Source organism: Muntiacus reevesi, chromosome 5 (assembly GCF_963930625.1).
Source record: "Muntiacus reevesi chromosome 5, mMunRee1.1, whole genome shotgun sequence".
NCBI classification, from domain to species: Eukaryota; Metazoa; Chordata; class Mammalia; order Artiodactyla; family Cervidae; genus Muntiacus; species Muntiacus reevesi.
The window spans coordinates 105,762,264-105,777,305 of NC_089253.1; the positions used below are offsets into that span (position 1 = coordinate 105,762,264).

The 15,042-nt window shown below is 35.7% G+C and overlaps 1 protein-coding gene across 5 annotated transcripts in view; it reads left to right on the forward strand.

Annotated features, from left to right (window-relative positions):
• The window catches only part of RALGPS2 (Ral GEF with PH domain and SH3 binding motif 2), a 154,421-nt gene that overhangs the window by 115,144 nt on the left and 24,235 nt on the right, over positions 1 to 15,042 (forward strand). For 3 of the 5 annotated variants that reach the window (XM_065936117.1, XM_065936119.1, XM_065936121.1), the window contains 6 exons: positions 4,422 to 4,469; positions 4,679 to 4,816; positions 5,886 to 5,976; positions 10,698 to 10,765; positions 12,104 to 12,239; positions 13,021 to 13,172. In XM_065936117.1, the coding sequence (XP_065792189.1) occupies positions 4,422 to 4,469; positions 4,679 to 4,816; positions 5,886 to 5,976; positions 10,698 to 10,765; positions 12,104 to 12,239; positions 13,021 to 13,172 (633 nt within the window). The remainder of the gene's footprint in view (positions 1 to 4,421; positions 4,470 to 4,678; positions 4,817 to 5,885; positions 5,977 to 10,697; positions 10,766 to 12,103; positions 12,240 to 13,020; positions 13,173 to 15,042) is intronic. The other 2 variants (XM_065936118.1, XM_065936120.1) reach the window with 1 other exon arrangement.

Consider the following 15,042-nt stretch of genomic DNA (forward strand, 5'->3'; position numbering starts at 1 on the left):
CAGAATTAATTATTTCTTTAAATTCCTGTGACATGCATAGGTATAGCAGGGATCTACTCAAAGGCTTATAGATGCTCACAACAAGAATGAAGCAGGTAATGTATATAGGTGAAGTAAATGAGAAGTAAGAGAGCAGAGGAAAATAGATTATGACAGACTGACATCTGTAATGATTACTATCTATCCTCTTCCCAGCGGTACCTCGATGTTGCCAGATCTCCCCATTGTTTTAAGGAAAAGGTCATATAGATACTTCCTATGTTACTTCCTGATTTTAAAAAGATTGGGACAGCTTCTAACCTCTGATTTATATCATGTAATATATTACTTGATCATTCAGTGATCACATTGTATTCACTAATAGCTTAACCTGGAGAAATATGATAGTGAACTCCTTCAGAGCTTTTTTGTTTAAGCAGTGTAGAGGTTTCTAATTCAGTTCTGTAAAGTTCAGTTGCTCAGTTGTGTCCAACTCTGCGATCCCATGGACTGCAGCATGCCAGGCCTCCCTGTTCACCAACTCCCAGAGCTTGCTCAAACTCATGCCCATTGCGTCAGTGATGCCATCCAACCATCTCATCCTCTGTCATCCCCTTCTCCTCTCGCCTTCAATCTTTCCCAGCAACAGGGTCTTTTCCAGTGAGTCAGTTCTTCACATCAGGTGGCCAAAGTATTGGAGTTTCAGCTTCAGCATCAATCCTTCCAATGAATATTCAGGACTGATTTCCTTTAGAATGGACTGGGTTGGATCTCCTTGCAGTCCAAGGGACTCTCAAGAGTCTTCTCCAACACCACAGTTAAAAAGCATCAGTTCTTCAGTGCTCAGCTTTCTTTATAGTCCAACTCTCACATCCATACATGACTACTGGAAAAACCATAGCTCTGACTAGATGGACCTTTTTTGACAAAGTAATGTCTCTGCTTTTTAATATGCTGTCTAGGTTGGTCATGACTTTTCTTCCAAGGAGCAAGCATCTTTTAATTTCATGGCTGCAGTCACCATCTGCAGTGATTTTGGAGCCCCCAAAAAACAAAGTCTGTCACTGTTTCCATTGTTTCCCCATCCATTTCCCATGAAGTGATGGGACCAGATGCCATGATCTTAGTTTTCTGAATGTTGAGTTTTAAGCTAACTTTCTCACTCTCCTCTTTCACTTTCGTTAAGAGGCTCTTTAGTTCTTCTTCACTAGTTAGTAATTCATCTCATTGACCAGGTTTGGAAAGTGGAATGGCAGGCGTGTAGGTACAAATTATGGTTAGTTTGGCATGTTAAATTGAAAATGAAAGTCAGGAGCTGTGTTCTGTAGAGAAATTTGGAGAGTTATCAGCAATCAGGTGATGGTTGAGGCCTCAGAAATAAGATAATTCAGAAGTACTTGTAGAGTGAGATTAATGACAGAACCATGGGGAATGCCAATTCCAAGGGACCTGAGGAAATGGAAGAATCGAGGGAGGATGGAAGGGAGGCAAGTTCAAGCCAGTGAAGACTGAGAAACAAAGGGAGTGGGACAAATACAGCAGAGAGATTGAGCAGTGGAGAGGAGGCCAGGGGAGATGTCTGAAGACCTAGCGTGAGAAGGTCAGTATGCCTTTGCCAGAGTAAGTTTCAGCAGCGAGACAGATGTGAACTTCACATGTTAGCATGCGTGGATCAGCAGAAACCTATATGCTGTCAGTTTGTGTATCAGTTGATATAGCTTAAAAGCCAGTGTGGCACTGTCTTGTAAAGTTGAACATACATCTATGCATGTATGTATAGATGTGTATATATCTCTCCTAGAGAAATTTTTGTACGTGTGCACCAGGAGACATGTACAAGAATGTCTGTAGTAACAAGGAGGAAGGGAGCAAGTAACTCAAAACTCTTATCAAACAAAATGAATAAATTGTGATATAGTTACATGTAGTTTATCCTCTTAAGGAATTACAGCTGTACTTAACAATATGAATGAGTCTTAGAAACAAAATAGTGAGACAAAGCAATCACAGACCATATTTTTAAAAACTTATCTAACAACCACTTATAAATCACTTATTGTGTACCCATTCTAACTCTTCCAATATTATCATCTAATCACACATATAAAAGTATGATCTTTTTTAAAGCGCAAAAGTAAAATAAAATGTGCAGGAATACAGACATGTGCCTCAAAAAGAACAAGGGGAATAATCTTAAAATTAGAAATGGTAGTTCCCTCTAGACAGGAGGCAGAGAGATGACACAGGGAAAGAACATAAAGATGAGGCAACAGTACTGATACTGTAGCTCTTACATTGATGAGTATTTATTATATTATTTTATAACAACCAATGTTATATGTTAAACTGTTAATTTTTAAAGACACAATTATGATTCTCACACAAATAAAAAATGAATACATGTCACAGGTTTTGTTTAAATCATTAAGTATTCAAGGGAATTGGGAAGATACTTACAACAGCTTCAAGGGAGAAGTCAGAGTACTGCACATACATGCAGGCCGTTGGGAATGCTGGAATGAATTTACAGATAGTTGCAAAACTGGTCAACATCCACAGGGCAATAATCAGTTACATCCCACTGGACATAATTCATTGGCATTTTTATGGACAAGAATTTGTATTATTACCAGTTTTCAACAACTTATAAAATAGATCAGGCCAAGAGGATGCACTGGAAACAGGATATACCTGGTAATCTTTCTGCCTATTGCAAAGTCTATCACAATTTCTCCTGACACAAGTAAACTTTTATATGTACCAAATATTACATAAAAATAGAATGAAGGATAAAAAAAATTAATTGTACCGGTCCGTATTTCTCTTTTAAGGTGTTTGTTGAAGAAGGCAGGCAAGAGTCCTGTCTTGAGGAGGGGATCAGATTGAAAGGAAGGGTTGCTTTGCTTATGTTTTCTTAAATAGAGGAGATTTAAATGTGCACACTGTCTCTTGGAAAAGAGCCATGAAATGTGAGTGATAGTGGAGGCAGCAGTGGATATGTTAAAAGGAGGCAGTAGAGATTACATTCAAAATCGCAGTTTAGATTTGGAAGAAAAAGAAGGGGATTCTTCTTCCTCTGAGATAGGAGGGAAAGAAAGGGAGCTAGCCTACAGATTTATTTTAAGTCATAAAAAATAAAGTTGAGAGTCTCTACAGAAAAAGAAGTATTTATGATAGATGGCTTAAAGAATACTGTTAAGATTTACTAAATGGAAAAGGAATGATACTGGAATGAGTAAAAGGATTACCATTGCCAACTTTTTACATTGTGTTAAACACCAATTGTCTGGAAATATTGGTCAGGATTTTCATTTTTTAAAGTGCAAGATAGAGTAACCACCTGAATGAGTTTATTATCTTAAGCAGATAAGATATAAAATACAAAAGATTTTCAATAAAGAGATTAGAAAGTCTTAAAAATTATCAAGTGAATGATACAGATACTGTAATTGTAACAGTGTAAAAAAAAAAAAAAACCTTGGAGTACACGTGTATACTCTGAGATCCAGCTCTGTCACTAACAATTCATGTGGTGTTAGGCACTTCCTTAATATCTGTGGACCTTAGAGTGTTTGCCTATGAAAAGAGGGATTTGGACTAGACAGTTTCTAAATTCCTTTCTTGGAATCTGAGAAAACTAAAGAACCGTTGACACTGACCTGAATATAAGATAATGGTTTAGATGGGCAGAGCTGAGTTCAGGTATCATTTAAGATGGAAGAACCGACATGAGAAAAAACATCAGGCTTATTTGGAAGGCAATAGGTACATCATTTTGGTTGCACTTATTCTGAGAGTTCATGAACGGGGAGTAACGATTTCAAAGTAGGAACATGTTGCCTTTTACACTTTATGCGTGCATAGTAAACTCTCAGGAAATATTTTCTGTAGATGTGACTTTGAAATCCAGAGCTAGGACAACTGAATTATTTAGGAGGATGTATTATTTTTGTTGGTACAGAAAAACAGCAAGGTTAACTTCAGTGTGTAGTTAGTAGAACGATTTCAAAAATCCAACTGTTAATCTTTAATAAAAACAAGACGTTTCTACTAGAACGAGAGAGTTTTCAAAGTAATTAAGAATCGAGGCTTCTCTGGTCCTCCAGAGGTTAAGAAACTACCTTCCAACGTGGAGAGGGAGGATAGCACAGGTTCGATCCCTGATGGAGGAGCTGGGGTCTCATGTGTCACGGGGACCGCTGGGCCCGAGTGCTCTGCAGTCTACACACCTCGGCGAAGAGCCGTGTGCCACAGCCCAGACCCAGTGCAGCCTGAACCGCCCCATGGCAGGGAGGTGGTTAGGCTGGCTAACTAAAAACTTCTGCAGAAAAAAAAAACAAACAACTTCTTCAGACTGTACCAAAACTTGCAAAATAGGTACTAGTGTACAGACATAAAAACCAAGGTTCGGAAATTAGAATAATTATCTTTATTTTATACAGAGGCAGAGCCAGTTCAGGAGCTCATCTTCTTTCCATTAAGACCCATGGGTAGGTAGGTACTAGAGTTTCTAACTTCAGCTTTAAGTTAATATGTCTGACCTGGACTCCACAGAAATCTAGGCCTTAGTGGTCGTGTTTTAACACAGTATTAATAATGAATATATTTTAAATACGGCATGTATTGAAATATAGCTATAAACAAACTATACTCATCCAAACAAATAGGAAAATACTCATTTATCTTAATTTTGTTCCAGGTATCTATCTGTCTGATTTAACGTACATTGATTCAGCATATCCATCAACTGGCAGCATTCTAGAAAATGAACAAAGATCAAACTTGATGAATAACATCCTTAGAATAATTTCTGATTTACAGCAGTCCTGTGAATATGGTGAGTTTCCAGGAGTAATGCTGTGATTCATTTATAAAGGTTGATTCATTTACACAGGTTGATGGCCACTTTTCACATAGCAGCATACATCATCCTAATGTAAGGGAAATAATGATTATGTCACTGTTCAATGTTTAGCATCCTGTTTAAGATCTTGCTTTTAAGGAGTTCGAGTATTTCATATTTAAAATGCTAAGTTTTATCTTTTGCTCTTCTGCAATTTTGTAACAACTTTGCTAAAGTAATTTTCACAATTATTTTCTATTCTCTTCATCTCATTTGATCTCCCTGATCTATTTTGTAAATATTTCTTTTATTTTTCAGTTAGGGAGTGAGCTGAGACAGTTGTAATAACAGTTGAGAAGCTTTCTTGAGTTCTATGTTGAGTAGATAACCAGTTTTTGTCCAAGATGTATTCTATGGAAACACACATGTGGAAAGAACTTAGGCAAGCCCAAATGATTAGAAAAAAAAAAATTTTTATTGTTTTAAAGTGTTTAAATGCTTTCAGTTTGATAGAAAATAAAGAGAGGCTTTTACAGCTATGTAATTTTAATGCTGTTTAAAAACAGTTTGCAATTTGTTGTTATTTAACTTTAATCTCTTTTTTTATCCTTTTCTCAATTTTTTAACATAACATCAAATTGTAATGTTAAATCAATCTTATTTGAAATTTCTAAGTAGGAGAGAAAAAAAACTACAAATGGGAGCCAGGCTTCTTAAAAAAAACAACAACAACCCTAAACTGCCTTACATCTTACACTTAGATGAGGTTTGACTATAAGTTACAATGATGGCTCTGATTTTTTTTATGAAATTTCTCAAATATGTGGGACTTTGTAAATGGAGCTGTTTTAATCTATACAAACAGCATGCAACTGCAGTTTTCTAAATTACCTTCAGTTTTACATTAAATAACATTTACCTCAGTCATATCCTCCTAGAGTTAATTTAAATTTTGGTGCTATGTTGCCTTAATTTACCTTTAAATATATTTTTCTCAGCTTAACTTTAGAAATTCTGCCTGAGATGTACTTTATCAGATAATTATTTATCATGTTTTGCCTAGATATCCCCATGTTGCCTCATGTCCAAAAATACCTGAACTCTGTTCAGTATATAGAAGAACTGCAAAAGTTTGTGGAAGATGATAATTACAAGTAGGTTGGATCTTCAGAAGTGGTTTGTATAATTGTGTCCTGTCCTCCACCCTTTCATCTCTGTATTTAAACGTCTAAATACTGCATCTTATCATGCAAATACAGTTGTGCATTTACAGTGATAAAGTTACCTATTCACGTGGATTTTTTAAATCAATCACTTGATGTGACTGAGCCAGTATACAAGTACGTCATCTGTTCTTCTATTAAAAAGCATTGTATGTTTCTCAACTTGTTGAGAGCTGATGTTTGATAGTTCTAGTTTTACATTTCTTCCTTTCTCTCTCCATTGAAGCATTGAATATCTTTATGGAAATGTATCTTTTAATAGACTGAAAAATTAATGAAACAGTCCGTGAATAGAAAAATTGCTCAACACAATTTTGAGTTTGTCTTCAGTTATTTTTGTGTATTGAGAGAATATTGAACCTTCTGGACTCTGAATTAGAGTCCAATAGTGTGGACTTGTCCTTTCCTCTATTCAAGCAAGTCCTTCGTTAAAGGTTTTCAAAACTTACTTTTAAAACAGCTGATATCCATGTCTTTTTGCTTAACCATTCTCAGTCCTACACAGTGGAAAAGGGATTTTTTCATTATTAACCCTTTTTATTTTTCTGGAGTAGGAAATACAACCCACTCCAGTATTCTTGCCTGAAAATTTCCTTAGACAGAGGAGCCTGGTGGGCTACAGTCCATGGAGTCACAGAGTCAGACATGACTGAGCACACACCCATTCGCATTTATTTTTCAGTAGTGTCATGACTACCAGGTTTGTTTGTTTGTTTTTTAAGATAGAAGGATAAAAAAGTTATTTCTCTTGAGGCTTTTCATTTTCCTTGCAGCTTCATTTATTTAAAAAAAATTTTTTTTGCTGTTTCTAAGCTTTCAAATTTAACTTTGTGTCTGCCACAAATATTTTTTCCAGTAAAAGGTTATACTTTAAATTTTTATCAAGGTGAAAGATAAGGTTATTTTTTAATATTAATGCATTATACACAAAAGTTTTCTTACACTGTATGATAGTAATTATCAGCTTCTTTGTTCCATAAGTTTCAACATTTTTTAAAGAATTCTGGAGGACAGAATTGGTATACATAATAAAAGGCTAGAGATTCTGGAAAACAAGTGAAAATAACTTTTCTTCAAATATCAAATATATTGAGAAGCTCTGTACATATACTTAAAATGTATCTGAAGCTTTATTTATATTTGAAAACACCTTTATTGCCATCATCTCCACCATACTGTATCATTACCCCTTTATCTTTCTGTATCAATTTTTGTTTTACAGAAAGTTTTTACAGGGTAATTCATTTGAAAATGTATGAGGTCAGTGCATCAGCTTTTTAATAATCTTGACAATGTTTCACAGATCTGATTCCCTAGATTGTAAGCTTCTTGAGTGTGATGGTCTGTGTCATATTTATCACTTATTTCTTTCATCTCTCTACTGACATAGCATAAAACACTCATATTTTGTCCCATTGGGTACAGAAGATTATCTTAAAACTCAAAACATGAGTAAGTCATTATTAAAATTTCTGTGTCTGTCTCAAGAAACTTAATGGATTTTCTAAAAGTTAAAGTTTAACTCTTACAGTAGAAAGTAAAAGTCGCTCAGTCACGTCGGACTCTTTGCGACCCCGTGGGCTATACAATCCATGGAATTCTCCAGGCCAGAATACTAAAGATTCTCCACAGGAATCTTCCCAACCCAGGGGTCGAACCCAGGTCTTCTGCATTGCAAGTGGATTCTTTACCAGCTGAGCCACCAGGGAAGCCCAAGCATATTGGAGTGGGTAGCCTATCCCTTCTCCAGCAGATCTTCCCAAGCCAGGAATTGAACCGAAGTCTCCTGTGCTGCAGGCAGATTCTTTCCCAACCGAGCCATCAGGGAATCCCCTTCAGTAGAAGTGAAGTCTAAGAAATTGTTGTATAAATACAGAGTATGGTGAATTTTAATGCTGAAAGGATAGAGCTAACTAAGCTGTTAAGTAGTTTTAGCTGTCTGTATCCTGGCATGAGAGCTTCATTTTGGTAGGAAAGTGGATGCTGTTATACTGATTTTTGTTTTCATGAGTTAACTAGAACTCAGGCAGCCTTCCCATTATGCTCATTGTGTGTTAGTCACTTAGTCTTGTCCAACTTTTGCAACCCATGATCTGTAGCCCATCACCTCCTCTGTCCATGGAATTCTCCAGGCAAGAATACTGGAGTGGGTTGCCATTTCCATCTCCAAGGGATCTTCCTGACCGAGGGATCGAACCCAGGTCTCCTGCATTGCAGGCAGGTTCTTCACCATCCGAGCTACAGGGAAGTCCCATTATATTCGTAAACAAATACTTATTCAGCTTTTGCTGTAGGTGAATGCTAGCTGCTGGGATTACAAAACAAATAATTACAAAATAGTTCAAAGAGTACTATACTAGAGGTGTGCTGCGGATGCTGTGGGAACATAGATGGGGGGAGACCTAGCTCAGCTTTAACTGGGAAAAATGAAGAGAAAATAAACATGAGCAGCTTCAGGTGACCATCTTACCTTAGTCTGCATCTTAGCAGGTGAGTTGCTCCACATGAAGAGTTAGGAAAGGTGTTTCAGGGATGGAACCATCAGTGGAATAGGGTGGGAAGCTCTGTTTGCTTGGGGAGCTACAAGTCACTTGGTAGTATTGCAGAATCTTACGGGAAGCTGAAGAAGATAGTGTTTTCCTAAAGATGCAGTTGTGTTGCATGAACCTACTGATTAAATGTGTTCAAAATTAGAGCATTTTAACATAAGAGCTATTAAGGTCATAAGTTGGGAAAGATGGATTTTATGATGAAAGATTTAAATAAAAATGACTTTTCATTTATCCATAAGCCTCTGTTTTTGGCAGCTTCATCTACATAGGCAGCCAGTATCAATATTACAAGTTACATGCGTGCGTTTTAATCAGGGTGAAAATCTTTCGAAGTTATTTCATTTTAATACTGAGCATAATATCATTTGGAGAAGGAAATGGCAGCCCACTCCAATATTCTTGCTTGGAGAATCGCAAGGACAGAGGAGCCTGGTGGGCTGCCGTCGGACACCACTGTAACGACTTAGCAGCAGCAGAATATCTTTTCTTAGTGAATCAGCATCACTGTTACATATAGTGTTTTGATGATGGTATAGGCAACTGACACTGACTATCCTGTGCAGTTTAAGATGCTTCCACTTGTTATATTGCTGTCAGTTATCAGCCATTATTAATAGCAATGTGATTCTCCCATAGCCTCCTTTCTGTTCCTTTCTATTTTGGTTCTGTGTTAGGAAACTCTGCCTAATTTGTTTACTTCTTTGTGTTCCACCTTCTAGACTGTGCGCTTCCAAAGGGGAGAGACACCCTGTCTGCTTTAGTCTCCATTATATTCCAGTGCTGAGAGAACAGTGCCTGACACAAAACAGGTGTTCAGTGAAGGAATATAGCATAGTCTGAAGCTCACATAATTAAAGTCAGCTACCCTGTAATAAGAAAAAGAGCAGAGAGTTCTGGTTAATCATACATCTGTTTAGTACATGTACTTTACATGGTTAAGTAATTAGTGTACAATTATATGATTTCTTCTTTAGGCTATCAAAGACATTGATAAAAAGTTAAGCACCTATAATAGATTTATCATTATAATATCATTTGTATTATGCAGTTTCATAAAAAATTCCAGTTGGTAGGATGCTGAAAAATAAAGTCTTTATTAATTTCCAGACAAATGCTTAATAATAATACAGAGTACACCAAAGTATATTTCCTGGACTACACCAAAATATTTTCTACAACTGCTTTAGTATCCTATTTCCTGAAACCGTTTCTACTGATAGGAATTATAACCTCTTTTTGCTGCAGAACTCAAAAGTGATACTTTTTCCTAAATGGAACTTGTGTGTGTGTGTGTGTGCTCAGTCACGTCTGACTCTTTGTGACCCCATAGACTATAGCCTGCCAGGCTTCTTTGTCCATGGAATTTTCCAGGCAAGAATACTGGAGTGGGTTGCCATTTCCTTCTCCAAAGGATCTTCCTGATCCTGGGATTGAACCCAGGTCTGTTGTGTTTCCTGCATTGGCAGGCAGATTCTTTACTACTGAACCACTTTAATTTCCAACTAATAAACTCTGACTTAGAAAAGGGAATTATCAGGGATTTTGTAAACAGCCTTTTTATTTGTATAGATAGATCTTTCTTTGATAATTTGAGTTGGTTGGTTTTTTGGACGGTTAGTTTTAAATAAGGTGTTGTGTTTTTGTTTTTTTTTTAATTTTCAGTGCTACAGAGGCCATTAGCCCATCCAATAAGGATTCTTGAAAGAATTTGCATAATTTAATGAAATGTGGGAAAGTTACTGAGCTTATTTGCCTTGTACCAATATAACCTCAGGTTAAATCACCTTTTAGTCATTCACCAAATAGCTTTACATGTGCTGAGTTGTTTGGCAGTTTTGAGGTTCTTGGGAGAGCTATCTCTGTTTTTGAATATGAGGTTTTGATGTTTTTCCCTCTCTAATATTTCCTGGAATCACTGTAAGATCAGCTTTATATGAAAGAGAAAGGGGACTTAATTAAGATCACCCTTGAAGAAAAATACACAGTTGAGGTTATTTTATAAAAAATGTTTTTAGACTTTTGGTAGAAAAATACATGATTTTAATGTTATTTTGTCAAATATTAATCATTTTATGTGTTTTTTTCCTTTTTGAAATTCAGGCTTTCATTAAAGATAGAACCAGGGACAAGCACACCACGTTCTGCTGCTTCCAGGGAGGATTTAGTAGGTTAGTGCAGCTTTCTCTTGTTACTGAGTAATAAACCAGATAACCTAATAAGAAAGAAGGGATATACTCCAAAGTGAGTAAGTGCTTAGCACATTTTATTCTGCCTGCACAGTTTTATTTTTGGTATTAAAGTATATCTTTTTCTGCTTGGTTTTTCTGTTTTTTCATTAAAAAGTTGTCACGTGTGGTTTGTCAGTAATATGCAAATTAATATGCCAAGTAATCAAGAGTAATAGATATAGCCAACAGAGAATAATAAGTGTTTGTGAATTATCAACTCTTTTTTCACTAAGTATACACTGTATGAGGCAGTGAGGGTTAATTATGTTAGAAATGTTTCTGGTCTAAGTGAAAAATTTACTAATTTGAATAATTATAGGAGTCAATTTTAGTGGCTTAATCTTTTTTTTAATTTCACTCTAATGCTGGACCAAGTACTGAAAAGAATGGTCATAGTCTCTTAATTTATCTGTTGGGATTCATATGTATGTAAATAATCTAAAAACATAAAATTGAAGAGAATTTTTTAAAGAAGTCATAGACAATACCTTGTTTAATATTCCAAATACGGATCTTGGCACCAAGCTTTGTATTATTGTATGTCCTAAAAATATTTGGAGGCCCATCTAATAAGGTATGAAGAAAACGGGGAATGGAACCGTGGCAGTAGCTATGGGGGAGAGTGTTCCAAGCAGAGGAAATCATTTCAGGCTATATCTATTTAAATTTGCCTTTCTTTTCATTCTTAAAGTGATATTTTGCTTGTAAAGCAACTGTACACCAATAAAAAATGTTTTAAAGTGTTATTTTGCAAATCTGTACTTTTAAGTTCCATTTTTTTAATTTCCAGAAACATGAGCAGTCAGTATAGATTTAAATTGTAATTTGAATCCTTGACCTACTCTACACATTCTGTATCTAAGAAGCTGAAACTAAGAGTGAAGAAATAATGTGTAAAATTAAATGAGCACTGAACTAGGATTCAGAAGACCTGAGGGTTTAGTCCAGGTTTCATGTGTGATATGAGACCTTATACCATCTCTTCTAATTATGCTGCTTCCTCTATAAATAGGGAAAATATTTATACTGGCTACTTAGGGCAAGTAAAATAGATAGAAATTAATAGATATTGTTGGTTTTGTGTTTTACAACTCAGAAACTAATATTTCTTATGTTCGGTCAGTTAAGTGGAATTAATATTACCTTAAATTAAACCACAATCTTTATTTCATATCAGAGGATTTCCAATAAAACAATCTTTCTAAACCATTTAACAGTTTCTGTCTGTCTGTCTCTCTCTGTGTCTCTGTCTCTCTCTTTTTTCATTTAACCGTTAAGGTCCTGAAGTAGGAGCATCTCCACAAAGCGGAAGAAAAAGCATGGCCGCTGAAGGAGCCTTGCTGCCGCAGACACCGCCATCCCCTCGGAACCTGATTCAGCACGGACACAGAAAGTGCCACAGCCTGGGTTACAAGTCAGCACTTCTGATTTTCTCTTGCCAAGTTCTATGTATTTCATTGGATGTCTTTTCTGCTTCTTTCACTAGTTGGACAGAAAATAGTGTCCTTGCGTAGTTTTATTTATGTAACACACAGTAGTCTTTTTCTGATTTGGTAAAATATCTTGTTTGCATACAGGCATTTATGTTTTCCTTACCTTAGTTTGGAAATGAGCTTTTTCCAATAGCGCTTTCACATTGGGGGATAAAAATGAACTTTTCAGGTCATCATCACAAATAAAATCAGGAAAGCAAACACTGTTTCCGTTTTAAATTAAAACTTGTATCATGAGGCATTGCTTGTCCTAACCAAAACAAGTCACCATAAAGCATATAAAAACTGTTCTTTTTATAACAAAATACAAAGAAAGGGAAACTGTCTTTTTGTTTAGCTTTACAAGATTGTTTCCTCAAAATGGACCCCACGGTTCACCTTTGCCATGATTTTTGTGAACATTTAATAGACATGTTCCAAAAGTGAATGTGAAAATAGTTTTTAATGAACCCAAGCATCAAGATAAACTATTTTCTGTTATACAGGTAGATATGGCCTGGTTTTCTAAAAAAATTTTCCCTAAACTGTTGGCTTGAGGCTTTCATGGTAAAATCTGTGTGTTCATTAGTATGAGAGTTCAGAAGTAAGTTCAGGATAGCAGGTACATCTTTTATATCCTGAATCTTTATGTAAGAGTATCTTTTATATCCTGAAACAGTAACAGTAATGAAAGATATGAAAAATATTTCTCTTTGTTTCCAGTTTCATTCATAAAATGAACACAGCAGAGTTTAAGAGTGCAACGTTCCCAAATGCAGGGCCAAGACATCTATTAGATGATAGCGTCATGGAGCCCCATGCACCATCTCGAGGCCAAGCTGAAAGCTCTACTCTTTCTAGTGGAATATCAATAGGTGAGAAATAATTCTCTGAGAGGGTTCCAACTTATGTAAAATCAGACTTCTAAGAAAACTCAGCTGGAAAAGCATGATTAACCCTACTGCAAGTAGAAAAAATAATTGATAAAAGCTAAGTAGCAAAGTGTGGATATAAGATCACATTACTAGTAGCTGCTAAAATTAATAATTCATGATGGTTTGAAAAGTGCTTGATGTTTTTGACTTCAAAAGGGGAGGCATTCGAGGAATGGTGGGGAAGAGAACAGGCACTGTTTGAATTGGTTACTGCATGTAGTTGGAATGTAGGAATGAGGAAAGGGGCAGATGAGTTATGATTCCCAGGTTTTTTTTAGATTAAGCAGCTAGTTAGGCGGTGGTGCTGTTACCTAGGCAGAGAACATTAGAAGAGCAGGTATTTGTAGGTATTGAGGTATTTGTAAAGGGTGACTAGGTTTGGGGAATTAAAATTTCCATTTTGGACGTGTTTCTACCGTATTGAGTTGTCAGGTAGGTAATCGACTGTATGAATCTGAAGCTTAAGGAGGTAAAGTCACATCTGTAGATACAGGTATAAGAGTTAGCATGTTTGTAGTATTTTAAGCCATGAGACCAGATAAGGTCACAGAAGGAGAGGATATAAATAGATAAGAGTAGACATGCTAACATTTGGAGGTGTCATTTTTTTTTTAAATGGTCAACCATCAGAGGAGACTACAAGTGAGGGACCATTGAAGTAGGGAGAAAAGCAGTGTGGTATCACAAAAGCCCAGTAGAGGAAGGATCTCTGAAGGGAGGGATGTATTGAATGTATCCATATCAAGTGCACAAAAGAGAAAATAAGATGAGAACAGGAGTTGATCACTGAATTTGGCAAAATAAAAGTCACTTGGTGACCTTGACTAGATTTGCTTTATAGAATACTGTGGGCAAAGCCCTGGCTGGAGTAGATTAGAGAATGAGAGGTAAGAAAATAGAGATTGCTATTATGAAGGAAACCAGGACTGGAAAAGGACGTGAAGTTAAGAAGAATTTGTTTGTTTTTACTTCCTAAACTGTTATTTATTTTCTGAACCTTCTAGCTGAGCATAATTTCTTTGGATAATTAGGAAATCCCTATATGATGCTATTTTTATGTTTTAAAAGAAATAAAGGAGGAAAATGTCTTCTCTGATTAACTGCCAAGGTTGCTCAAGGGCTTAGTCTATTACTATTAATGCAATCGTCTCAATATTGATGAACAATCAGTAGAAAGAAATGTAGTAGTTCATTTTCTTGAACATAATGATTTCTTTTAACACTTGCGAGTTTTCGAACCCTGAAATTGCTTTGGAGCTGAAAAGCTCCATTCAGCAGTTTTATTTCCCTTTTTATAAATGCAAATAATGCAAAATTTACAAAACAGAAGACAAGTTGGTCACCTAAAATATCTCTTCATTAATACTGTAAATTGCCTATATGCAAATATTAACTTCAATCTGAAAAGTAGTACACAGAATAATTTTGCAAAAGAGAGAGGAAGAAGCTTTTTCTAGTTAAAAAAATGTGTTACAGTTCTGGAAACTAGCATGTTACTTTAAGCAAAAAAAAAAAAAAATTTTAAAAATTATAGCTCTCAATTTAGTATAAAATGTTTGCCTTTTCTGTAATACTTATCATAAGTATTGTAATGATGATTATTCCCTATTTGTGACTTTTACTTTCCATAGATGTTCTTTTGGTTACCACAAGATAGTTATCTAATTATTTCATTCCACTACAGTTAATGTCTTATTTTAGAGAACTGTCTTTTAGAACAAGAAGGGGCTAATTCAGTTTTTGCCTTTGTATTTATTGTTTAATTATTCCAAGGCTAAGTAGGTAAACAGTAAGGATTGTTATATCCTTG